This window comes from Solea solea, chromosome 1, assembly GCF_958295425.1.
Source record: "Solea solea chromosome 1, fSolSol10.1, whole genome shotgun sequence".
NCBI classification, from domain to species: Eukaryota; Metazoa; Chordata; class Actinopteri; order Pleuronectiformes; family Soleidae; genus Solea; species Solea solea.
The window spans coordinates 13,111,701-13,138,090 of NC_081134.1; the positions used below are offsets into that span (position 1 = coordinate 13,111,701).

At 39.8% G+C, this 26,390-nt stretch overlaps 1 protein-coding gene across 4 annotated transcripts; it reads left to right on the forward strand.

Annotated features, from left to right (window-relative positions):
• The first annotated feature begins 833 nt into the window (after window positions 1–833).
• On the forward strand, window positions 834–25,492 carry LOC131462225 (5'-AMP-activated protein kinase subunit gamma-2-like). 4 transcript variants are annotated; one of them, XR_009240858.1, is made up of 16 exons: window positions 834–1,079; window positions 2,992–3,048; window positions 5,165–5,429; window positions 13,189–13,415; window positions 16,967–17,018; window positions 18,064–18,170; window positions 18,779–18,860; window positions 20,323–20,381; window positions 20,464–20,509; window positions 20,589–20,643; window positions 20,762–20,888; window positions 21,138–21,303; window positions 21,979–22,016; window positions 22,125–22,271; window positions 22,364–22,546; window positions 24,281–25,492. XR_009240858.1 is itself a non-coding variant. In XM_058633259.1 (16 exons), the coding sequence occupies exons 1-16, from the start codon at window positions 996–998 to the stop codon at window positions 24,373–24,375; spliced, it is 1,701 nt and encodes a 566-aa protein (XP_058489242.1). In that variant the 5' UTR covers window positions 834–995; the 3' UTR covers window positions 24,376–25,492. The 4 variants fall into 4 exon arrangements, 3 of the variants coding, with proteins under 3 accessions (XP_058489242.1, XP_058489255.1, XP_058489265.1); XM_058633259.1 differs by having other exon boundaries at window positions 22,364–22,457; XM_058633272.1 differs by lacking the exons at window positions 834–1,079; window positions 2,992–3,048; window positions 5,165–5,429 and adding an exon at window positions 8,107–8,723 and having other exon boundaries at window positions 22,364–22,457.
• Window positions 25,493–26,390: the final 898 nt, after the last annotated feature.

The window sequence follows — 26,390 nt, forward strand, 5'->3', positions numbered from 1 at the left end:
TATTGGTCTCCTGGGACCAGATGGCCCACAGTTTGGATTTTTATTACAAACCTGTGATAGTTCAAGGCAGAAAATATCTGCCTCCCATCTAATCTGATTCCCGTAGGCAGTGGTAGGATAATACTGATCCTACCACTCCAACAACTAGCTTACTACAATTTGCAATTTGTTTTGCATTGCATTTACCTTGCATTTATTATTCACTACTGTCACTTAATTATTCTGTTTACTGTTTTTTCTGCTGCTCTAACACAAATCCCTAGGGAAATGACTTATTTTCTATTCTATACTATTCTATTCTATTCTATTCTATTCCTACTACTTCCATCACTACCACTATTGCTCCTACTACTATTGATGATAATAATCATAATAATAATGTTCTATTGTCATGTTTATGGGCAGATTATAACAGTAAACGTATATTCACGTCATAATCCATTTAAAATCTAAATCGCACTGACATCTGTTGGTGAAGCCTGTATGTATAAATAAGCCAGATAAACCTGCCTGGTGTTGTGTCAGAATTAGCTTCCCCTTCAGAAGCTGTGTTTTCCTGGTTGTGTGCCCTCAGTTCTGCCTGTTCTTATTTAGCCACTGCAGGGAGAAAGCGAGATGATGGACGCTATCACCGCTATCTAATAATAATAATAATGACAGAAAAGCTACTATAAATATAATTTGGAGCTTAAAAAAACGAGTATAGTGTTTCGGGACTAAGGGGGCGCACATTAGTGTGGGGTACAGATTATGACACAGCACCTGTAAACAGACGGTGTTGGCTCGAGATGATGAGTGTGCCCTGCCTCTCTGCGTCTACTTCCTGGTGGAGAGGGGAGGCAGCAGCCTCCTCACTGTTGTCGTAGAAAGTAAAGGGGCAGCAGATAAAAGCGAAGGCGCAGGCGTTGGACAGGATTCTCCGTGCAGCTGCTTCACTTTTTCTCTTTTATAAACACACGTGTCGTTGTTTGTTTTTGAAGTAAAAAAGAAAAAAAATGGGAAGCACAGTGATGGAGTCCAACAAGCAGGACTCAAAGAAAACGCCAAAGAAGCGACGGAGTCTGCGGATTAACATGCCAGTGAGTCGGTTAAGTATCAACTCAATTGTCTCCTTTATGTCGTGACTGTTTAAAACTAAAGTTTTCGTTGAAAGCAGGAGCAACGGGACTGTTTAGTGGTCTTTTTTTTTTTTTTTGACGTGTTTGCGTTTTTTGCCTCACACGCGACGTATTGAGTGAGTGTGATTGACAGCTGTCCCTGCACCACCACTACCTGAATTAGCTCACTTGTGTTACTCAAACGTCCACGACATCTGTGCTGATGGACCGTTTGTCTTCTGGATCAAAATCATTTTCTTCAGGCTCGTTATGTAACACCAACTTTTTAAGCCCTTAAGTGTGATATCACTGTCACTGTCACTGTCTGTAGTTTTCTAGAAACATCCTTGTTTGTACTGATGGACTCTTCTAAGGTGGCAGGTCAATGCTCTGCAGCATTACAGAAAACACAACGTTTTACATAGCATTTAACAAAATACAACATTCAACATTTTCCAAAACGATAGATGGGTTGGGGTTAGATAGATAGATAGATAGATAGATAGATAGATAGATAGATATGCAGTGTGTTCACCCCCTTGTGGGACATGCAATATCCACTAGCTCAAATATAAATAAACAAACAACATATCAACAATATATATAAAAAAATCTCACAGTGGACAACAGAGGATAATCTCATATGTGCAGCTGCACTAGCGTTCATTTGTCTCTTGACATTGTGTATTAATAATATTTAAATGAAACGACAATCGCCTCAGCTGATTGTGGTCTCGCCGCGGGCTGATTTTGTTCTCAGAAACTTGATGAATACTGCTATAGTCACTAAATCTGCAGTGCAGACACAAAGCGCCGGTTAAAGAAGCACACCACAGGTTTAAGCAATTCTGCACATTGTTTGTTGTTGTTAAAATGTTATATTTGATCACATGGATGAAAAAAGCAAAGACCTATGGCATTGACCATAAAAGAAAAAACCCATATTGATTGACATGTAAAATATATACATATATACTGTTTTTTGTATGTTTGTTTCAGATTAACGAGCCGAGTTCAAACCAGGGAGTCATGACTCATTACGATCACCTCTGAAGCACTTGGTTCATTTAACAAAAATGTCTGTAGTAGGGCCAGATTTACAACAGCCTCTATTCGTCAGTCTGTGTTGGGGATTTGTGTTTTTCTTCGCTTAATGAGTCTTATGAACTGAATGGAATCATTGTACAAGACACTTAAAAGCTCTCTTCAACATCCTGTTTATCCTGGTCAGAGTATCTCCTCAGTCCCGTGAGCAGACTTTGTTGACACTAGTATGCGTTGTTGTGTAGCATGTTCACAGCCATGCAGCTTTTCTTTGGTTGCATCCATCCTGTCCAACTTAGATCAGACACTGATTGAATATGAGCCCATACGGGATTTCACATTTATTATATGTTTTTGAAGTTTGTGTTTATCAACAAAAGCAAGAGTGCTTTTGTGGCCAACGGTAAAGTGCTACATATTTGGCTTTTACACCAATACATGAACTATCCTTAAAATTCAACCTCGTGGAATCTACTTAAAAAGGTAAAGGTAAACAGGTTTACTCTGTCACATAATCACTCATGGCTAAGTCAACGGCATTTTTGCAGCAGAATGTTTATCATCATCTCTCTAAAATGTCCCGCAGAAACCCAGCCCTTGGAATGGGGAAGGAGTGTATGTTGCGTTGTCTTACCAAGGTTCCTGCTGTGGCATAACATGTCTGTCTTCTTTTTGAGTGGCAGTGCTAAAAGCTAAAAAAATCACTTTTCACTTTCCCTCAAGGTGATAGAAAAAAAGCACCATTCATTCTGCTTCCTGTTATGACTTGTCATTTTGTTTTTCTCTGCTGTGTTTCCTGAAAGTTGTATTCATCCTTGACACCTGGATCTTTTTTTTTTTTTCTGTGTAGGATTTTGGAGCATTTACTTCCTCACAAGTGGAGAGAAGTGGCCCCAAATCTCAGACGGTACAGGAATGATTTTTATTTCATGATTTCTGTGTAATTATTTTTCATTCATTTGTTATTGTTTTCTCAACCTTGCTTTCTCCCCACACATGATTTATCACTTGGCTCTGTTTGTTTGGCTTTGAGCACATTTAGCAAGGATTAAGGAGAGCAAAATAATACACAAGGCCATCTTCTACTGCCAACCCTCACTGGCTTACAGTAACATTACGCCCACTGTGTTCAGCCATGGCAAGAGCAGGAATAGAGGAAATTGATTTTTTCTAAAAGAAATAAGCCTCTGCCTTCTGTCTAGTCTAATTGACCCTAATAGGATTAATCATTGACTGTTACCTTGCCATAAGTCAACCATAGTGCACGTTAAATTTAATTGCCCTAATAATATTTGTGCAATGATGATAGAGATATGAAACATGTCTGTATTAAAGCGCTGATTAATATCTAGTCAAAGTTCATAGCTGCTGGTTCATTTGCCACCTCAACAAGCTCTTGCTCAACCTTGGAGTGAGAGTTGTTGGCAAACAAAGGGGGGATGGGTGTGTGCGCTCACACCCTCAGATTTGTTGTCACAGGATTGGTTAAAAAAAATGTGCACATGGAGAAAAGACAAGCCTTAAACAAACACTATCCTACCTGCACAAGAGGTGGACAATCTGACGGTTTTATAAAGGCATGTGTCTTGACAGTGTGCACTCTAATATCAGCAAATCAAAAAGATTAGGACGTTTTTAAGACCTTTTTTTAACTCTAATGTTGATCCATGGTAACCATTACCTTCTAGATGCCTTTGATAACTGGCCAAATTATAGCATGTGTCTCTGTCACAGGGTGTAATGGTTTGCAAGTATTAAAAAAGGCATTTTCTGTTTTTGGTCACCGTTGTATTAAACTCCGTACCACGTTTTAGATTATGATCTTCTCATATTTACCAAAATCAAATAACGACTTGTTTTTAAAGGAAATTTAAATAATCAAAAAGATACACAGACCTTCATATTATCTGTATCTGTTTCTGGTAACTCCAGTGCTTAAAGATCACTGAATATTACTGTATAATGCTTCACTGCATCAGCGCCCACAAATGGTTAAAAGATTTGTTGTTGGCATATTCCAAGCCAGCAGCAGTCAGTGGTGGGAAGAGGCTTTCCGTGTCTGCAGTTAGTTTGTCTGCTGTGTCTGCTGCACAGCGAGTGGAGACGAGATTGTCTGCCTGTTTACGTTAAACAGACATTAAAAGTCATAATTTAAAATAGTGCTACAGCTGTTTATGCAAAGAAAAATGCTGATTAAAGCCTGTTTTGAAGGAGATGTTTTGCTCAGTGCAAACACATCACACAGCATCACAGGACATCTTAGTTAGAGAACGAAAACAAAATGATATGTCTACTCCCAGGATTTTGTTGTTTTGAGTTAAGCATTATGCAGAACTACAACAATCATTACTGTTGTTTTTGAGTCATTTTTTTTAACAACTATATCGTGAAAGAACATGCCTTTTTGGGTTTTGCACTCAATGCATTCTCATACAGATTTTTACAAAATACCTCCAAAGCTATAATATGTATAATTTCTGCTTTATAACCTATCATGAGACTAGTGGTATGTATGTTGTTGATTATTGTGTCTACATACATGTTGAGGATAAAGCTGTAGAAGATGAGTGAGTGAGTGTATCCATATTAGCCAAAACATTTCTGATACCACTTTAATCTGTGGAAATCCATATTCCCCTCATTGGAACGGAAGGAAATACTCAGTACTACTAGTTTGCCGGTGTTGTCTTGTGTTTTTGTCATTTTATTGTGTGTATTTGTCGCCAGGCTTTTTGTTACTGTTTTGATCGAGAGACCCCCTAGTCGCAGAAACTACATACTGAGCGTTTAAGTGTGACAGTGAATCAAATGTGACAAATAGTGCAAAAAGGAGAAGTTACCAGTATAGCAGCTCCGCACAATCAGTGCAATCAGCAGCTGCCATTTCGTAATACATCTCTTCACAGCCTTTTGTTTGTTTAAGTCTTGTTCTGTGCAGTTAAGCCCTGCTTTAGTATTATGGGAAAACACTGAACATAACGTCAAGCACAGGACAATAAAACTGCTTCCAAACTGTTTCTCAGGGAGAGATCCGTACAGCAAGCCCCACCATAGGAGTGTCTGCGAGGAGTCCTGCCAGCACCATGCTGCCGGCATGTCCCAAGTCTGCTCCAGTCCAGCCAAAGACGGGCTCGAGTTCACCCAGAACTATCTTCCCGTTTGCCTCCCACCAGAACTCCCCACCAAAATCTCCTAAATCCCCCCGTCGCCTAAGCTTCAGTGGTATCTTCCGCTCATCATCCATCTCTACACCTGCAAGCATCAAAATCTTCTCTCGAACCAGGAGAGGTGAGTTGAGAAGTGCACATAATAGGCTCTCATAGTTTAATAAATCTAGAGAGGAAATTCTTTAAGAAGTCTGTAAAAGAAGGTTGATGTTATGTCGAGTGAAGAGACACAATAGATGAAACCATGTTATCTCCTGCTGTATGCTTAAGGTGAAGTTCAGAACTGAGTTCAGAATATGTCCTGTAGCAGCTACATGCAATAGGGATGGCTCAATGTCACTTTTAATGTCCGATACAGATTTCGGTCCAGTGCAGTCATTTTACACCTAACCATTACAAGCGTTTTCCAAGACTAATATGCTGTTATTATTTAAATGTTTACCATCTGTGCATGGTGAACCATGCGGTGTTTGGGTTTGTACTGGGTTTTACATTTGCATGTGTCCAAAATCCAATCTAGTGATTTTGACTAGTTTTGACCGTATACCAATATACCAGTATTGTATAAGTTCATCCCCATGATGCACAGTGGACATTATTGTGCCAGTAAGGAAGTGAAAGCCTGGTGTTCTTCACGGGAAACCAAAACAAAACAGAACATTCCACTGCAATGTTTTGTGATGCCCTGCAAGCCAACCTGGCTAAGCTCCTCATCAGCGACACGGGCCGTCACTTGAGGGCAGACAGACATTCCTTCATTGTCGCCGTCTTCTTTAGTGAAATCAGCAACTGTGACTTTAAAAGGAAGGGAAATGGTTAACGTTTCTTTATTTTGAATGTCAGAAAATATCTTATCTCTCTGTTCTTAACACTGAGCACTGACTGCGTTACAGATTAGATTAGGTTACAGACATGGCGTCCCACAGCTACAGTACAGTCTCCATATCATCATAGGAACCCAGTAATAACTTAGTGGTGCCACTGATGTGTGCAAGGAAGTAGAAATGTGACAGACGAGACAGAATAAGGCCTTGTTTTATGAGGAACAAAAATATCAGGCAAATCTTTAGCTCGTCTTAGTCCCTCCATGTATTTGTGCGGCTGATCATTACATAACAAAAGCCAGCTTGTTCTTCATGACAACAGCCGTGATGGAAGCGGCATCAAACATCACAGTGATGACTCATGTGTTTTTGGCTTGCACATGTAACCGCCCATTCTTCTCTATTTCCTGGTAAATGGGTTGGCAGTATGTGGTGGAATCTCCCTGCCCAAGCCAGACCTCACGGGTCTATTCTGTTTACTCCAGATTTTTGTAAACGAAAACACACAAGCACACCTAAACTCTGTGGCCTTCTCATGGCAGCTGCCCAGGCTGACGAGTGTCTGATGTGGTTTGAGACCTTACATCCTCTTCGGTGGTTTACTGACTAATGATGTGGTTTTAAGGGAGTAGTGACCAATGGTTACAGCAGCAAAATACGTGCATGAATGAATATCATACAAATGAGAGGGTACAACTGTATTTTTATTAGTGTGGTGCTTTTGTAGATAACCTAGGTTCGCCACAAGGGTGTGCTCTTGTCTTGGTTTGACTTTCAAATGTTTTCACTTAATTGTCCTTGGGGAAAAAATAGAACCTCTCATGAGCATCTGATCTTTTCGATCATATGCATAATATTAGTAATTACAGTTATAATATAACAGATTCCTTTCCCTCCATTGTATTTTACATTTGCTACAAATGGGATCAGAATACCTTCTGATTTCCAGCTGAAATAAATATGTTTTCCATCGCCTGGACACTGTCAGTCTCTCACTGCTGAAGGCAACTCTCGTGCTTTCATATCCTTATCTGGAAGTCGACCAGACTCACAGGAGCTCTTCACACAACCATGCAAGGTTTTTTCTCTCTCTCACTTTCACTCTCCCTGTTGCTATTGCGTACTGTATGTTGACGGTAAATAAAGTAACTGGGCAGTTTTGACTTTCCAAATTCACAAAACCTTACAAGGCCTGGGTGAGGTCTTTCTCTTTTTTTCTGTGTGGGAAAGTTCAGCTGGAAAGATTAACATAAGACACTTTGAAGACATAGAAATATTTAAAATCCTCTTGGATATGAAAACCTGGCAACCTTCACTATAAATGGAAACACAACGAGTATCACGTGACATTTTGCTTTTGTCACTGACATCTCAGCCCCTACCTCATATTGACCTACTGAGCAGAGTGGGGCACTTGCATAACGTGTTAATTGAGATCTGCGCTGGATGTGTTGCAGCTAATGTGAGAAGCAGATACTGAGTGGGCCATCTGTTAAGGGTAGGAGAGGCCATTGGTGCTGAATGGAAGTGTTCTGATCAGCTGACAGAACATGGGATGTCCCCCTGCTGTCATCTGACAGGGGCAGGCCTACACACTTTTAAAGGTCAGGCCCCCAAAAGTTACGGACATCTGAGTGTACAAATGACAGCGCTGCATGACTGTCTGCCTCTGATCCCACTGTCTCTTTAATGACTCAGCTGCACATTCAGAAGAATTTAAAATAGAGGAATATATCCTCAGGAAACTCAAAATGTGTCTTATATTGTTTGAAGACGGAGTGAAACAGATGTGCCTATGTTGAATTTACTCTGGGGTGGGGTGGGGGGGCAGAGGGAGGGCATTGGAAGAAGGGGGGTGGGGAGATGTGCGGCCGGAGCCAATCGCTGGTGTAACCTTCGCTGACTGGCCTCCTTTTACAGGCTGCTGACACGGCCGCTATATTAAAGAGATGCCACCCACAGCTGCACCTGACAATTTAAAGCACTGACACTGCTGCGAGGTTGAAGAGGCACTGTGGTCTGCTCCAGTTGTAATTCGGATCACTTGTGAGAGGGACATTTCTTGGCTGAAGCTGTGTGGAATTAACAGCTTTTCATACTCCATCTTATACACTGCCTGCTTCTGGCTCCATTCTCTCTGGAGGATTTGTTTTCTGCTAATGCTGGCTTAAAGAACAATTGGAATGTGCAATTTATTGGAATAATCAAAATATTTTTTTCTCTGGATTAATACAAGGTTAAAATGACTATTGTACGTTTCTTGATGCATATGTAGAGGACATTGCGCCTTAAGGAAAAAGGACCAAGCCACTTAAAAGACTAACCATTCTCCATTTTGTGTCCCATCCTTGGTCATCGGTCAGATATTCTTATTCACCCAAATTTCTATACAACTTTCCTCGCCTAGGAATGGAGTGACTCTCACTTTAAGCGCCCCTTTCGTAATGCGGATGGTCATGGTTGGATTCAGTTTTGATAGCACTACCCACTGTGTTCCATGAAGAGGTTTGGCAGCTTAAGAAGGAGCAAGAAACGGAAGGAGCAAGATGGGTTAGGAGGGAGACCTCAGTCCATGGCATCATGTCTGTCTGGTAATGTGCTGTGCTCTTCACCTGCTACATTAGAACATTTGTCTTGAAAAGCCACTTCCTCCATTGGTCTTACCTCCAGTGACGGCAGTCTGTTTTTGATGTTTTAGAATGTATTCATTTAAACTTCTGCATTAATAGTCTTAATTTGACCAAAGAGAGGATGTCGGTGTATTATTTGGTATCGGTGTCTGTGATGAATGTTGTTCGTTGTAGCTGTGTGTGCTCCATATAGCTGTAGGTGTTGATTACATGACTGGTCTCTAGTTTACAGTGACAGGACATGGGCAAGTGGCCAAGTGGTAAAACTGGATGAGAGGCAGAGAAGTGGCAAGAGGTTTGCCATCACACATTTACTGCAGCGTCATTTATGCATTGTGTTAATTGGCCCCCTGTAATTTAATTGTTTTAATGCTATGTGAAAGAATTTATTGTAAGGCTTGTTGTATCATGCGGCATCTGAATGAAATAAAACGGCAAAAACACCAGCTGTTTTTATTCTTAAGTAGTGTCATTATGTAATTAATAGCCCCACTGCGTAGTATGTGTGAGGTTGATGTCAGTATTCTGTCCCATATCCAAATAGAATCTCTTAAAAATAGCTGCTCCATTTTGAAGATGTCATTAAAGTAGACAAGACGCTTTTTTTATTGGGAAACTAAGTGGAATTGCTGCACTTTGTCCTCAATCTCCCGCTACCTAATGTTGTTTCAGGCTTTTATTGTAAAAACTGCAGCTACTGTAAAGTGTTTAACTCATAATGTTTGAGTGCCGTGCCGGGGGCCCACTGTGTGGTGTTTAAGTGGCTCTTCATCACAGACTTCACAGTTCCTGATTTAGAGCCAGGCTGACCTCGGTGAGAGGAGCAGGGCCCTGTCATATTGATGCACGTCTATATGTGGCAGTGGAAGATGTAGGGTTGATTGTAACAGCAGTGTACGACGTGGTGACACATCAGCCTGAATTATAAGTCCTTTGATCCAGAGCCTCTACTCTATAAAGTTGGCAGCTATGTTGCTTATGATGCTCATGGCACCTTTTTAAGAAAAAGCAGCATTTCGGTTTTACTGACTGGACTATTAACTGCGTGTCATTCCTGCTCCCTGATTTACATCGAATAGAGGCACAGATAATAAAAAAAAGTTGCCATTTCCATGTGACATTTCAGTAGTGGCCAATAAGAGCACATCTGTGTGCTTCTTATGTCAGTTTGAAATGTGACCGCTCATTATTGACCTACTTTGCACACTTGTGTGATTTTGTGAACTCTATTTTTTTTCTTTTTTCTTTTTACCGAGGTGCGTGTATCATAGTTTACTTACCACCTTATTTTGAAACCCTTGTTGTTGTAACTGTATTCTTCCAGGCTACACACCTGTTGTAAGCAGTGCATCTGCATGAACAGCCATTCTCAGTCGTGATACCTCGTATTACATGCCTGAGCAGAGATGAATACAGTAGGCCCATTGTGCCTGTATTGACCTCAGTACGGCTCAGAGGTCAAAACAAAGTCATAGGACACCTAGCTTTTAATGGTGTTAATTAATATTGCAAACTTTTAGTAAAATATAAACTTAGCCATAGTAGCCTGGTTACTGACCTCTGAATGACTCGGCGCTTAACAGATTACAGTATAATGGCTGGAAATATTATTTTTGATATATAAAAGAATATTGCTTTATTAATTAATTGATTATTTTATTTATTTACTTATTTTACTTCACCAAATAACTTGTGTTTTTGCTGCTTCTGTCTGTCTGACTTTGAGCAGCATAACACATAAAGAAAAGGATGTGTAGGTTATGGCCCAGGAAGGAAGTGATTTGATTGTGATAAGTGTATTGACGCTGGGAAACTAAGCAGCCATTTTGGAAGTTTGCACATTTGGAGTGCTTTCTTTAGATTAATTGTTTGATCTGTACTCAATCAGAAAGCTTCATTTTGTTGTGTTTGTTGTGTCAATAGCCTGAAACCCAATAGTAGACAGTCCACTCCACTATCATGAAAGTCCTCACTCATGGAAATATTTGTCACTTTTCTGTAGAAATGACTAAAACCACAACTCAAAATTACTAAAATTGTAAACAAGGTTGCATTGACAAAGCTGTGTCCAATACATAAGTGCATCTTATCATTATGTAGTTTTTGTTGCTGTGACAGTTTACTTTATTTTTTTGTTAAATTCATACACTTAAATGCTGGTAAGTTAGTAGAAAACGTACTACTCCATAATGCTAGCATGTTGGTTACTATTTTCCGTCCATTTCCTGTTTCCTTCGCGGTGCCTGGCTGCCCCCTATCAACCAGGCTCAGGAGAGGACTCCCAGTCCCGCTGTTATCTCCGTCTGTGGAATGTGCCACAACAGCGTGGCTAAAATAAGAAGGCTACAGGGCGGAAGCATAGCACGCCAAACAGGGTCCATATACGCCAACTAAATGTCAAGAGCGATAGTGTGGAGTGCAAATAGACAGACCAAGAGAACATTTTCACCTAACGCGCAGGGCCTCATTTATGACAAACAATTCTTCAATTCATCTCCTGGCACTAATATTCAGATAGCAGAGAAAGAAAATGATCACAGCACAGACATCAGGAGAAATTACTGTTCAAACTGACTGATAAAGGGAATGATCTCAGCCATTTGTTTGAATAGCATTTTAATTCTAGGGATTTACACAAACTGATTGTTGTATTTTAATGTAGGAGGTCCTGAACGTCATGTGGTCTTTACACAATCTTGGCACTACTGTCACACAAGTGTAAACTGGAAGTCTCATCGTGGAAGATTTGTAATGCAAACCCTTTGGTCCAGAACATCCGTGTCCCTTGTGGACAGTTTGAGATATATGTCAGCGGGGTGGAGCCAGCACAGCGTGAGTGTCACATGTCATCATGCGTAAGATTGTGACACCTGATGTGAAAGAGTCATGTGACATGTCACAGGGGTGGCTACATCACAGGCAGCTGACTGTTACGCTAACATTGAGCTTAATGTTGGAATTAGACTATTGTGGACGGATGGCAAGGACAGGAACAGAGGACAACCTGCTAAGTCAAGTGTTTCTGTTTGCTAGTATTGTTTTGTTATAAGAATTCATTTAGAAATAAAGACCATGAGTGTCATTTAAGGGATGTTTTTTCCTAATACTTTCAGGGGGTTACAGATGACATTTCACTGCAGCATTATTGTGTATTACACCACACGAATAACTCTAGCCTATAGACGGCAGATAAATATAATTAATTGATTTATTAATGCTTTATTTTTGAAAAACAAAACAATAAAACTGATATTTTGTTTTTCTAATTTACACTTTCTATATCATCCATATTTTATTTTCAGAAAATGCAGCAAATTTGTTGCTGTAAAACTTTAATGAGGTGCCACACGCAGAGATGAAACAGGAGCTCTCACTGGTTAGCCTTCACCGTCTGATCCCTACACTGAAAAAATCCCACCTGCTCCAGCATCATATAGCATGTAATGTCTGAAGTGGAGACTTGGAATTAGAGAGAAATGTGAATTTAATTTAAGTTGTGGATGTAAACAACCTTCAACAATAATTAGAGAAAATAAGTGTAAGTTTGAGATATTTGTAACAAAACTGAAAGGCTCTGCACACCTACAAAGGTATTTTTGTTTCTAACTGTTTAGACTTCACCTCAGGCTGAAGTTCCGAGAAACTATGGTGTCTTCACTTTCCTGCATGCAGATGTCAGATAAGGTCTCAATAGACAAAATACATGGAAATATCTGTGTGCGCAAACCCTGGATGTTTGGGCTTTAGCAATTTGATTCAAAACATTTCTCCTTGAATGTAGTTTTATCATTACTTAAAACTGCAGCGTGTAACTTTTAGATCTAAATAAATGTCTGCTACATTCAAAGCAATGTCAAATACTGATGTAGACTATCAGGTCCATGGACTCTGTGTTTTTCAGAATAGTGGTATTTAGATCTTGCATTGCATGGTGACATTCCCAGGCTGCGCACAGAAGTGATCCGTCATTTTTCGAACTGGAAGATTTATGTTCATTTGTACATCCAGTCTACTGTTTTAATGCATCAACTTACCTTACTAACCCTAAACCCTAAATGTTTATATCTGAACATTTTAAATTAGATTTGTTATTCATCACCTAAAGGTGACACATACTGGAAATGTGATAGATTAGTTAACGCAGCTCCATTTTCTAGCTTCATTTGTAATGCTGGTTTACATAATGCATCCCTGTCTGTCAGCGACTTGGCTTTGGTTTAGCTCCGGTATCTGTGGCGTTGTACTCAAGCCTGTCAGTCCCTGATGGATCAGATATGCATTCCCTCTCCGTCATAGCATGTGACAACATTTATAGTATCTGCAGCAGTCATGAATATAGCACCTCAGTCTTGCCTCAACACTGCTAAGTCAGGATTGATCGACATAGAAAGAAACACTAAAGTTTACACTTTTTATCTCTCCACAGCCTCTGGACTTTCCACACCACCCAGCACGCCAACCCAGGTGACCAGCCCACCTGTGTTCACCCAGGAAGCCCAGCAGAGCTGGCTCAGTTCTGAACGGATGGAACCAACCTTCAGAACCCGCTCCCTCTCCACACCTCCAGACACTGGACAGCAGCTAAGCCTCCCCTCTGCTAAACCCCCGATCCCTTTCTCAAACCCTGGGTCGTCTTATTCTACCTCACAACAAGTGAGTCACGATGCACGCGACAAAATGTCAATCATTTTAGGAAGTTGTTAAATTTGCAATGCTATCTATTTTTATAATGTGGGTCGTTGCCTTGCAGCGGTTCATTGGCTGCTTGTTAACAACTTTGATATGTAAATGAATGTGGCAGTGACACATTCTTCTTGCTCTAGTCAGCGATGTTAGAATATTAACTAATTAATTAAAGTTCAACACAAAGTTCACATATCCAGTTTCACATTATAACACAAGTAAATACTGAACTGTCTGCGGGCTCAGATGTGCTTTTACTCAAAAGCAAGTCAAATTACACTCACTGGCCACTTTATTAGGTACACGTTCCAGACTCTTTTGCATACCTTGGTTGAAACAAGTGTTTTTTGGTTTTTTTTTGAGTTACTGTTGCCTTTCTATCATTCCAAACCAGTCTGTTCATTCTCCTCTGACCTCTGGCATCAACACGGCATTTCCACTCAGAGAACTCCCACTCACTGGGAGTTTTCCCTTTCTTTTTTAAGACCATCCTCTGTAAACCCTCAAGATGGTTGTGTGTGAAAATCCCAGCAGATCAGCAGTTTATGAAATACTCAGGTCAGCCCATTTGGCACCAACAACCACTTAAATCACTCGTCTTCCTCATTCTGATGCATGTTTTGAACTTCGCCTTTTCCTTTTGACCATGTGTGCATGTCTAAATGCGTTGAGATGGTGCCATGTGATTAGCTGATAAGATATTAATAATCTGATAATAAGCAGGGGAACAGGTGTACTGTAATTTTGCATTAATTCATTATTAATTCATTACCAATACTATATTAACTTTTGTCTGAAATCATTCATAGATTACTGTGCCATTTTCCTATTTTAGTCATACAATGTGACATGCCGTTTATGAGTAATGTCTTACTTTAATCAGAGTGGGGAACAGAAAGCTTGGAGTATGATACAGAAGGCTAGAGTTAGATCTGTGATACTACTGTAGCATACGGTTGTGCCATCAAGCCTCTGTTTACACTGTTTGCTCTGCACCACTGGCACAAGTGAAGGTGTTAACGTTGTTTCAGCATCAACCCTGTATCTCAAACAGTGTTAGATGTCAGCAAAGCCACTGCACAGTTGACTGTTACTGAGAAACAGAGCAGAGAACAAACGTTGTCTCGGTCACAAGACTTTTCAGTGAAGGTTTATCAGGATGTCATAGCAGGTTTTTCCACTGCTAATGACAAATGACTTCATGGCTTGCTGTACAGATTTAATGAATAATTATTTGAAGGTCTGTGTCAAACTTGTCTGCTGTGAGGGATGGTGGATCCGAGCCAGAGAGGGCAAATCAATATTTCATCACCATCATTGTATACTGTTGAGAATAACACCCCAGGACTCATGATTGTGGTTAAACAGTGATGAGTCGGTGTCCTCCTCCATGATGTATAAAAAAAAAAATTTATGTTTTATATTTTGTTTTGTAGTTTTGTTAAATCATATCTGATCAATTTTTACGAATCTGTGTGAAATAGGAGAGCAGACGGCAGGGCCACTTTGATGCAGCAGTGTGAGATTTATGAAAGTGCGGGAGTTGTTTTTGGCAAGAGAATTGCTGTGTCACCACTGCAGGGGCGACACTCGAGACTGTTTTAACATCCCACAGCAAGTATAGTATGCAAGCTTCCTCATACTACTGCAGTGGCTTGTTGTGAATGCACAAGCAAAACCTGAGACCAAGGGAAAAGTGTATATATAAGAAGCTCATTTAACCCTTAGGGCTCACGTGGCACGGAGCTGTGCCACAGGCAATGGGAATAATAAACAACTCCTTATATGGACATCCTGGGGTGTACAAAATGTGTTTTTCCATCGTATGTGTTGTTGGGTCAAAGTTATAATTAATTTTATATCACATATTTAAAAAAAAAAAAAACTTTCTTTTATTTTTGTTCATAAAAATGAGCCAAGCGAACTTCGAATTGTGACACATTTCCACATTTCACAAATTCAATTTTTAAAAATTGCTCAGTTGTGTTTATGTAGTTAAAATGGGGAAACAAATTATGTCATCAGATTGCCTATAGGTTGAGCTGAACACTCTAGATTGAACATTTGTGTAGCCTCTGTATATACATTTTAACATAGTAATGGAAATAAACAGCCTAAATGCTCTGTGTTCTAAGGGTTAAGTAGCCTATGCAAATGTATTAACATGACACAGCATAGTTGGTGCTGGGAACTTGCCTCTGCTGAGTTGGAGATGTAACAAACCCAGATTAGTTGTACATCTCAACCATGTTTCTTTCAAATGAAATAAATTGCAAGAATTAGGAATAACAACATATTCACGTGATAAAAAGCACTCCCAATAAATGGGTCATGGTGAATTTCCATCATCAAAATAGTCATAAATGGAGGAAATCTTTCGTAATATACAGTCCTGATGCTTTATTGCCACAAGGGGGAGTCAGATTCTAATTCCTGTTTTTCCACTTTAGAATGTTCACAGAAAACATGTATCCTTGTATGTATTCCAAGTATTTTTTTTATGTGAACATTTTTGTTACAATATTGTTTGATTTTTGGTAAAGAACTTTGTTATAGCATTGATATGTTTTTTTTTGTAATATTACAAAATGGTTTTACTTATTTGATAATACAAGCAATATTTTTATTTGTAATACATATTATTATTATTTACATATTAATATTTTTGATAACATTTTTGTAACATTTCAACATTCCGTACCAGGTCAGTGTTACATTATGTAGCTGAGAAAAAACTAAAATGTCAAACCATTTAAAAAACATATATATGTATATATATATGTATGTATATATATATATATATATATATATTATCGTGAACCCCAATTGTTTTTGAGTACAGTCATGACGGAACATGATCATATCGTCCCACATTCGAGGAGGGTGTGACAAGGTATCCTTAGCTTCTTGCTGCTTAGCAACGCGAGGGATTTCCTAATATGGAGAAGCACCCCTCTGTCTCTGTCTGCATGGAGGGGTGTGTCCACAGCGTGTGTGGAGCTTCCTGCTTTGTAGCCTTACGCTTCATGTCACACTTTTCCTTAGGTGAGTGAGTGTCGAGTGGCAGATTGTGGTCTAAAGTGTGAATTCGGGTGTTTCGTCCTGGTGGGATTAAATGTGGTACGCGTGTGGTTCTTTGAGCAGCGTGTGCGTTGTGGTTCTCCCTCTACTGCAGCAAATGGACCAGGACTGTTCCACTCCACGTCTAAGGGGGTGTGCGCAGTCTATTAATAACATGCCACTGAAGTTGCTGCTCCACATTGTTTTTGTCATGTCGCCCGTTTATATCTAGCCGACCTTTTAGCGTTTTATGGAATCGCTTTGGTAGCACGACGCGTGTTTTTATTTCTCATTTGTTTTTCTTACGTTTGCGCACCGCTCTCTCGCGCTGTGACCACGGTCTGTTGGGGCCGCTGGGGGAAAGTAGCTTCAACCCGCTGCTCACTCACTATTTACAGCAAAGTTTTGCGGTGCGTTGTTGTGAAGGTTTCACCGCAAACTTATCCTCCCTTTTCTCTCAGGTCTACGGATTATCTGAAGGCATGCTGGAGAAACTTGAACTAGATGATGAAGGTAAGAGTCCTGCTGTTCTTCACTTCCTCCGTTCGCCCTGGTTTCATGTATCATAAAGGTGAATAGGTGTTTGAGTTACACTGACACATTAAACGAATAACAGTCCATGTCACAGAAATATTGGAGTTGTGTGAGCTGTCTGCCAGACACAGCATCCATCCATCCATTCAGTCTCATTCACAGAGTCAAGCGATTCATTCACTGTGTGGACAGTGTCACACATCTGAGGGATTCATCTCTTTATCTCTCTTTATCTTTATCTTGAATATCTCTTCATTCATATACGTGAGAATTGTACAGGCAATTTTGGCTCATCCTGCATGAAGATAAAAGATATCAAAAATCTACATTTTATTATGGTAACTGAATTTACGTATATGTGTAAATATATGTGTGTATATATATATATATATACGTGATTTTGTTTAGTATGTTGTTTTTTCACTAGATTAAGTACAGATGTAAGCAGTGTCTGGCCTCCCTGATCAATAGATAACTAAAGAAAGCACCCAGAGGGTGCAAACCTCTGCCAAGGCCGCTCAGTTTACCACAGTATCAAAAAATGCTCCCCAAACTTTCAAGGTTGTTTTTTCCAAAAAACAACTTTCTGAGTCCTTTATAGCTGAATGGCACTACAAGCCTTTTATTTTAGATCATTTATAAATTGGGAGAGCAGTTAATCTTACTGTAGACTGAGCTGGTACACATAATATCATGTTTTTGCTTGATGCATTAATTGAATCCCCATGTAATTTTCTGTAAATCAACTAATCTGCTCAGTGCTTGTGGGAAAGAAACGACTGTAACGTTCAAATTGCATCATCTGTGAGGGGATCCAAGCTACTGCTGCTTCTGTGCTTAAAGCGGAGCATAATTATCAGTAACATGGAACACTAAAGTGGCAGTAAGTGGTTCAGATCTGTAATGGTTGTTTAGGCTCCGAGAGTCTGTTTTATGTTTTTAGGCTTTCTCATTATAATATTCCCTGTGCGATTTCTCCTTCCTCTGAAAACATTATCCTGCCTTTTTTTTTTTCTTCTTTCAGCTGCTGAACCTGAGAGTGATATTTACACACGCTTTATGAAATCACACAAGTGCTACGATATTGTCCCCACAAGCTCCAAGCTGGTTGTGTTCGACACAGCACTCCAAGTGAGTACTGATTTTTTTATATTCACGTTGTCCGCTCAGTTTGCAGCAGTATTCACTGTCATTTTTAGCCTTAATACAGTCACATACTGCTTCACAGTAAAAACAAGGAATAAAAGTAACTAAAATAGGTCAAAGAATTTACAATTTATTCATTATTCAGAAGTTGCTTGTTGTGACTAGTGAAAGTTAATGTTTAATAAAAATGAGCAGGATCATTTTGCCTTAGCTCCATTTCTCTGAGAAGGTATGTTGGGATTGTCATAAAGCTGTTAAACAGTAATCCTTTGGAGATTTGACCTCTTTGATGTGTAGATCTTCAACCACAAAAACCACGGGTGCCAAGAGGGAAAACAAAAAAACCCAACACACAAAACATCCAGAGGTTACACCACACTTCACCACTCATGCAAATGGGATGGAAGAGTTGTCACATGTTGATTAGATTTGTTTTTTTTATTTTTTGCTCAATAGTTTCATATATGGACACTCAATAATATTATAAAAAAATAGACGAGGTGACATCTTAAAATAACTTTTTTGTTGTGTATCCAAATGTTTTCTTATTAATGACTTGATTGCAGCACTTCCTCTCAAATGTTGCTTGACAGGTTAAGAAAGCGTTCTTCGCCTTGGTAGCAAATGGCGTGCGAGCTGCCCCATTATGGGACACGGAGAAGCAAAGCTTTGTGGGTAAGCAGCCTAAAACGTGGGAATATTTTTTTTCCTGTCACACACTAAAATAACAATGTTTACAAAAGGATATACACTGTGGATTTATAGTATGTCTTTTAAAGAGTATCTACTGCTTTCTCAGTTTACAGTTTTCTTGGGAAGGAATACTTCACCGATTTGCATTTAGCTTTGTATTTCTAGAATAGGGGTAGTATTTTTGAAAAATGCTTCCCAACCTCAGTTTCCCCTGAGTTGAGAAATATCTTCATTCTTTGTTTTGTTACGTGCCCACCAGTGACACTTGGTCTGAGCCTTGGTCCAGGCTTGAAACTGCAACTGTAATTCTGCACTTTTTAGACCCACTCGTAGGGGGACGGGACCGTCACTGGTGGACACACAACAAAGAAAATAATGGATATTTCTCAACTTGGGAAACTGAGGTTGGGAAGCACAATCTTTCAAAAATACTACTCCTATTCTAGTAATACAAAGCTAAATGCAAATCAGTGAAGTATTCCTTTAACAATATATGTAGCAAAGAAAAAAAGGCTTCCATACCTTTGAGGTTGAATATCTTTCCTTTTAGTCAAGTGTCTTCCTTAAAGATGAGATGAAATGTTTACAAACTATCTCAGATTTAATGTGTTCTGCTCTATAGCTATGACTTTAGACTCAAGGCGAACACAGCGTGTAGTCCACATGATTTTTTAAATTTTTTTATAAAGGTAATGGGCCCTTTGTACAGCAGCCATTTTGACACGGTTTAGCCAGAAAAGAACAGGTGTAACTGATCACAGTAACAATGGCTCTGTTCAGGTCATGCAAATCGGGACAGCGTGAGACGGTGAACGAGCATGCACCCTGAAAACGAGGAAGCTAAATAGTACTCGGCCGTCATTCATTTTGATTATTTACATCTGTCATTGTTTTTTCCTGCTGTGACCTGTCAAAATGGCTGCTGCTGCCATGCTAACTTCTATTTCACATCTCTACAAAAAAATTAGATGGAAAATGTCCTCGCTGTGTCTGTGCACCTTTGCCAGATGAACACAGAGGCAGGCAGTGCTGCGCATTAATGACGGTGGTCATGACGCCATATTAAGCAGTAGTCATTAGAGCCGTCATAAACCATTAAGCACAGCAATGACTCTGCTGTGTTGACCAGCAGCTCATGGTCAGGTCGGGGCGTCTCCGAACAAATACACTCCATGTAAGGAAGGCAGTGTTAGAATCCAACCCAGCAGTGAATTTGTTTTGTTGTGCTTCGTTTATTGCAAGTCAGCCTGGGATAAATAATGAATGCCCACTCAGCTCGAGGGTAAAGGTGGCAGTGGCGGTGGGGGTGGGGGTGGGTGATGTGTTGTTTGAACCACACCCTTGTATGCACTGTCTCTCTTCTACCAATTGTGCAATGCCCGCGGGCAATTGCGCCGTGTGTCGTTTATAGATTCAGTGTCTCTTTGCTCCCCGTCCATTGCAGGAATGCTGACCATCACAGATTTCATCATCATACTACACAGATACTATAAGTCACCGATGGTAGGTTCACTTCAGATGATGCGTGACATTTGCTTCTCAACATTTTAAGAATTTCTCCTTTTTAAATTCGTTGTTGTTACAGGTGCAGATTTATGAATTAGAGGAACATAAGCTTGAGACATGGAGAGGTGATTAACATAATATTTATACTGACATGTTATTATACAAGTAGAATGAATAAGTAAATGTTCTTTCTTGCGTACACAGAGGTTTACCTTCAAGCAACGTTCAAACCTCTGGTCAACATATCACCTGATGCAAGGTATGTATGTATGTGTCCATCTATTTTGGCTGTAGATAACTGAACCTGCATAGGTACATATTTGTGAGCAGGTTTTTGTGCTTTCCCTAACTGGTCCTTGTGTGTGTTGTGTTTGCAGCCTGTTTGATGCAGTGTACACCCTCATCAAAAACAAAATTCACCGTCTGCCTGTCATTGACCCCGTCACGGGGAATGCACTTTATATTCTCACACACAAGAGGATCCTCAAGTTCCTCCAGCTCTTTGTGAGTCCAGCAGCACAATCATCTGTGAACTTGTGTTAAGCCGGACTGTTTTTTGTTTGTTTGTTTTTTTTAAATATGAACGATTATGATGATTCCTGCTGACTCCTCGATGTCTCCTCCTGCTTTCATTGTCTGCTGCCCCCTAGTGGTTTAATGTGCAAATGAATGAAATGTGTGTTAACGTCAGTGAGTCTGGACCGTGATCACATTTAGTGTGTGCATGTCTCCTTGTGTTTCTGTGCATCCCAGATGTGTGAAATGCCTAAGCCGGCCTTCATGAAGCTGACTGTCGAGGAGCTGGGCATCGGTACGTACCACGACATCGCTTTCATCCACCCGGACACGCCCATCATTAAAGCACTCAACATCTTTGTGGAGAGACGAGTGTCTGCTCTGCCTGTGGTGGACGACTCGGGTAAGATGACAAACTTCTGACACTGACCATAGGCTTGTATATAAAAAGGAACATAGTACTCTCATTTTGAAGCCTCAAGGTTTGTGATTTGGCCAGAACCTGCTTCACTTAATCATCTGTTTACCCTTAATCTACAAAATCAACATTGTGTTCTATTGAAGAAGAAGAAATAACAGTTGAGAACACTAACTCCTCAGGGAAATGTTATCAGAAGGAACCTCATTTTCCCATATACTTCCATTCAAACTGAGTTCAATTTGCAACCAACGCCCCCTGGTGGCTTTATGCTACTTCTGTCCTACTTCCTGGGCTTTACTTTTCAAACTAGAATTCTACATTCATTTTTATATGCACTCTATGGTATTGACACTTACTGTGTATGTATGTATATATATGTACATATATATATATATATATATATATATATGTATATATATGTATATGTGTGTATATATATATATACATATATGTGTGTGTATATATATAAGTATATATATAGAGAGAGAGATATACATATGTGTGTATATATATGTATGTATGTATATACTGTGTGTGTGTATGTGTATATGTGTATATATATATATATATATATATATATATATATATATATATATATATATATAGATGTATAGAATATTCTGTAAATCAATTTCTTTTACTCTTGTTCTCTTACAGGTAAAGTTGTGGATATTTACTCCAAGTTTGACGTGATTGTAAGTCGAAATCTGTACAAGACACATAAAGGCAAATATTAGAGGCTAAGCAGCTCTGTGATGTATTGTCTTACTTTATACAACGCTCATGTTTGTGGGTGTGTGTAGAATTTGGCTGCTGAGAAGACGTACAACAACCTGGACAACACCGTGACACAGGCTCTGAAACATCGCTCCCAGTACTTTGAAGGAGTCGTCAAGTGCCATAAAACAGAAACCATGGAGACCATTGTGGACAGAATAGTCAAAGCTGAGGTGAGGCTCCAGCTCTAACATACTTACGTTACAAACTTAAAGTCGTCATAGTCGTCCCGCTCTGTTCGCTTCATCTGATGTGTTTATTTCAGGTGCATCGGTTGGTGGTGGTGGACAAGCGCTCCAGCATCGAGGGCATCGTCTCCCTGTCGGACATCCTCCAGGCTCTGGTGCTCAGCCCTACAGGTATAGATGCTCAGCATTAGCACCGACTCCCCCCCTCCTGTCCTGGACCCTGAGCTCTCTCCCCTCACCTGCCCTTTAACTTTGCCCAGGTAGGAATCACACCCAGTTTTGCTGGGAGGCATGGTTCCAGTTCAGCTTCCTGTTTGTTCTGCTGGATTCCGCTGTGTGCAGCAGTGCTGTGTGGTGTTTGTTTTTTTGTCTCAGGATGATTCTCGAAACAGGAAAAGAACTCGCTGCCAGAGCTATGCTGCTAGTTTTGAACACAAATTCACTGTGTGCTCCACACATAATGCATCATAACACATAGTACTACAGTGGCGGAGAGAATAGAGATTTGAGCAGATTGACAGATTGAATGAAAGCATTTGCTTTTACACAAAATGCAGGGGGAGTTAACGTAGTTGTGTATTCTCCAAAGTGGGATTAAGAAGCATTTCGTGGCAAAGTCTTGAGTTTTTCGCTGGAGTTGGCGTTTACCAGCTCTTTGCAGCTCGACTGAGTGTGTAGTAATCTACTTGTTTGTTGTGGAGTCTAGAAACTCATGGCTACATTAGCTGCAGCAAACATAACACCAATTAAAAATTCAGACTGATCACAAACAATCAGCAGCCAAGTTGCATGATGGGTATTGCAGGTTCTAGGTTTTCACAACAAAGAAGGCTATTGACACTGAAACTAGAGCGCAGTCATACTATTGTGGTTTGAGTGGATCACTGGGAAATAGTAGAAGAAACATTTGAGCTATTTGTTTGTAAGGAGAATAAAATTAAAAACACGATGAAAGACACTGATACGTGTTTTTTCCACAGTGTGCGACGTTAGATCGACACTTCTGATATCCCCAGGTTTGTGGTTGGAGAAAGGACAGAAAGTTTATTTGACGTTTGTTGATTCAAGACAAGCCTCGAGTCAGTTCAGGTGGTCGTATTCAGCTGTTTGAAAGTTTGAATATTGGAGGGTAAATGAGAGCAGATGCAGGTGTAGTATTAGACATAGCTGCTAGTTAATTAACCTGCTAAATTAACCAAAGTGTAGAAAATAGATACGTCTCCATTTTAGTTTGGCTCAAAGAAATCACATGCGCTACTGCTCTTCACTATGCAGATACTGCAGATATGCTCACATTAAATATAATGCACTGTTTTGCCAGAATCTTATTCTGCTTTGATGTAAATGTTGTTTAAAAAATTGATGCTTGCATGAATTGAATGATTTTAGTGATGTATGTCTGTTTTAAAATGTAAATAAAACAAATGTTTCCCCGGTGAGATTCTGCAGCAGGGCAGGAAGTTCCGTCTGAAATCGGTGAAGTTGAATAATGATGACGACGTTTAAAAGTCCAGTGTGTAACATTTAAGAAGGCCTGTCAGCAGAAATTGAATACAAAACCCAAGGCTGAAAATAAATATCAAATCATTAAAGATTTAAGTTTTTGGTTTTTTTTTTATTTCAGGTTTCAGGAAACCCACAACTTCTCACAAATCTGAGAAACCAGAACATATTCACATTTAAGAAGCTGAGATCTCACGGTTGGTGCTAATGTAGCTGAGATTGCTGCAGCCATAACATAAAAAAAAACTAGATCAATGAAATTGCTGCCTTTGTGATTGTTAAATGTTTTTTTTTCTTCAGATTGCAATATCGATTTGAAAATGATTAATTGTTCCACTCAAATCTTCTCTCTTGCACTCCTGCAGTCTCTCCACTAGATGTCGCTCATAACTGTCGCTGCCTGTTATACAGTATATGTCCTCAAACACACACACACACACACACACATCTGTCTTGTCCTAACTCGTGCACTTTCCCCATCTCCTCACCAGACGCCTGTAAGGAGGAGAACGTGACCGCGTACGAGGGAGGAAGCGTCAGCGGCAGCAGTGAAGACGTGGTGGGAGGGACTAAGTGTGAAGGTTAAGGCTGTGTGAGGCTTTAGAGAGTCACAGTGACGCCTGCAAGTGATGCACTATAGACGCTTGGAAACCAAAGAGCTAGACAGCTGAGAGTGAAGTGGAGTCCCTGCACTGACGCGTGATTTTTTTCCGAGTTTGTTTGTTGTTTTTGCTTTTGTTTGAACACTGATCGGATGACGCACACATGTACATTACACTGTATAAAGGCGCACACGCTCGTACACACAGAGATGCATCATGGGTATCTGCCCTTGATCTGTGAAAGGTGGAGACGAAAAGATGCAGCTCGTGTTTTCGGTTCAAAACTGCGCTTCACCTACCATGTGGCCATTTTATGACTGTTAAAACAAAACAATTTGCCAGTGCCATTGTTGTGCGCTCCATGCCCAGGCTTTCGTTGTGCCTTTTCGGTTTGCCCACACCAGTAATGCTGTTCTTTATTTTCTTTTCTTTTTTTGTAATTTTAACAATGTATTGGTGTGATAATATAAGTAGTTGGCAAAAATGTACCTTCTCCTGTATTAAGATTCATTCTCTGTGACTATAATTCACATCTTTTGAATTTGTTACGTACATTTTACATGAAAAATGATATGACGAATAAAATCTAAATATTTTTCGACACAAAATGCAGTGATCAGAGGCAAATGTAATACAAGTGTGAGTGAGAATCTGTCGTACATCGAGTCACCGTGACTATAAAGATGTATATTTGTAATGGTTTGACGAGACTGAATGGTTTTAGATGGTTTTTGTCGCTTCACATAATCTGACACTTGCTTTACTGCTTCTTTTTTCTCCCCTCTCAGCTGTAGCTCCACAGGACTCATCTCCATCATCGACTGTACATAGGTTTGTTGTTCTTTTGGGGATAAAAGTGTCAAACAAAGCTTTATTTTTATGAAAAAAAAAATGTCAACGTGTTTAAAGAGACTGCAGTTTTAACGTTATTTTTGTAAATATACTGTGGCAAATGTGTCGAGTTCAACAAAACTTTGTATCAGATCAACATGTACTGTAAACGTGCAAGCATGAGAAACCTACACTTCAGCAGTATGAATGTTCCTTGTTTTACTTTTTCTATTTTTCTGGCTGCAGAAAAATAAATTGACACTGAATGTATGCCCGGTTCATACTCTTTACATCACGTGGGAATCCAGACGGTAACGTTAGAGGTTCCTCTTCCATCATAATCCTTGGATAGATGTAGAGTGTGTTCTGTTGAGTTAGTGTTTCACTGGAGAGCAAACAGTGTCTGTGCTGATGATGTGGAACATGAATATGATCATCAACCACTCATGTATCACCTGTTCTATTTGTTCTGACTCGTTTTAATATTGACTCAGCACTACATGGGTTTTTTTTACTGACTCAGGTCATTCCTGTGGTTTTGGCCTCATGGTTACTGGTTTTATTGTGGCAGCTCCGCACCAGTTTTTAGTCCTACTTGTCCTTTGATTATTCCTCTTAACACAAATGTTAGGTCTAAGAATCTAAGTCATTTACAGTATGCAGAATATCAACTATGCTAATCAATCGTTAGTGCCTGCTGCTGCAAAGCATACTAGTCAGAACTCCCTAGAGTTCTCACTACAATGTATTGCAGCGCAAGCATCTCTTGTTATTCTATGCGTTTATTCCGCTTGATTTTCCTCTTCCTCCCAAAACTTTGGACCGTAACTCGTCTCGGAGTTTTGACAAAACCCCCACACATTCTATATCAAAACGATTTGATCAGGTATACTAAACTATGACATATTGGTGACTTTTTGGACGACATACTAAACTATGACATATTGGTGACTTTTTGGTGACTCTTTGTACGACATACTAAATGATGACATATTGGTGACTTTTTGGACAACATACTAAACTATGACATTTTGGTGAAGCTTTGGACGACATACTAAACTATGACATTTTTGTCGAATTTTGGACCACATACTAAACCATGACATTTTTGTCAAAATTTGGACCACATACTAAACTATGACTTTTTTGTCAAATTTTGGACCACATA

Coding starts and splice junctions, on each gene's coding strand:
- LOC131462225 (XM_058633259.1), top strand. CDS start 996: ATGGGAAGCACAGTGATGGAGTCCAACAAGCAGGACTCAAAGAAAACG. Junction 18,861..20,322: donor GGAGAAGCAAAGCTTTGTGG/GTAAGCAGCCTA, acceptor CGTCCATTGCAG/GAATGCTGACCATCACAGAT. Junction 20,382..20,463: donor GATACTATAAGTCACCGATG/GTAGGTTCACTT, acceptor TTGTTGTTACAG/GTGCAGATTTATGAATTAGA.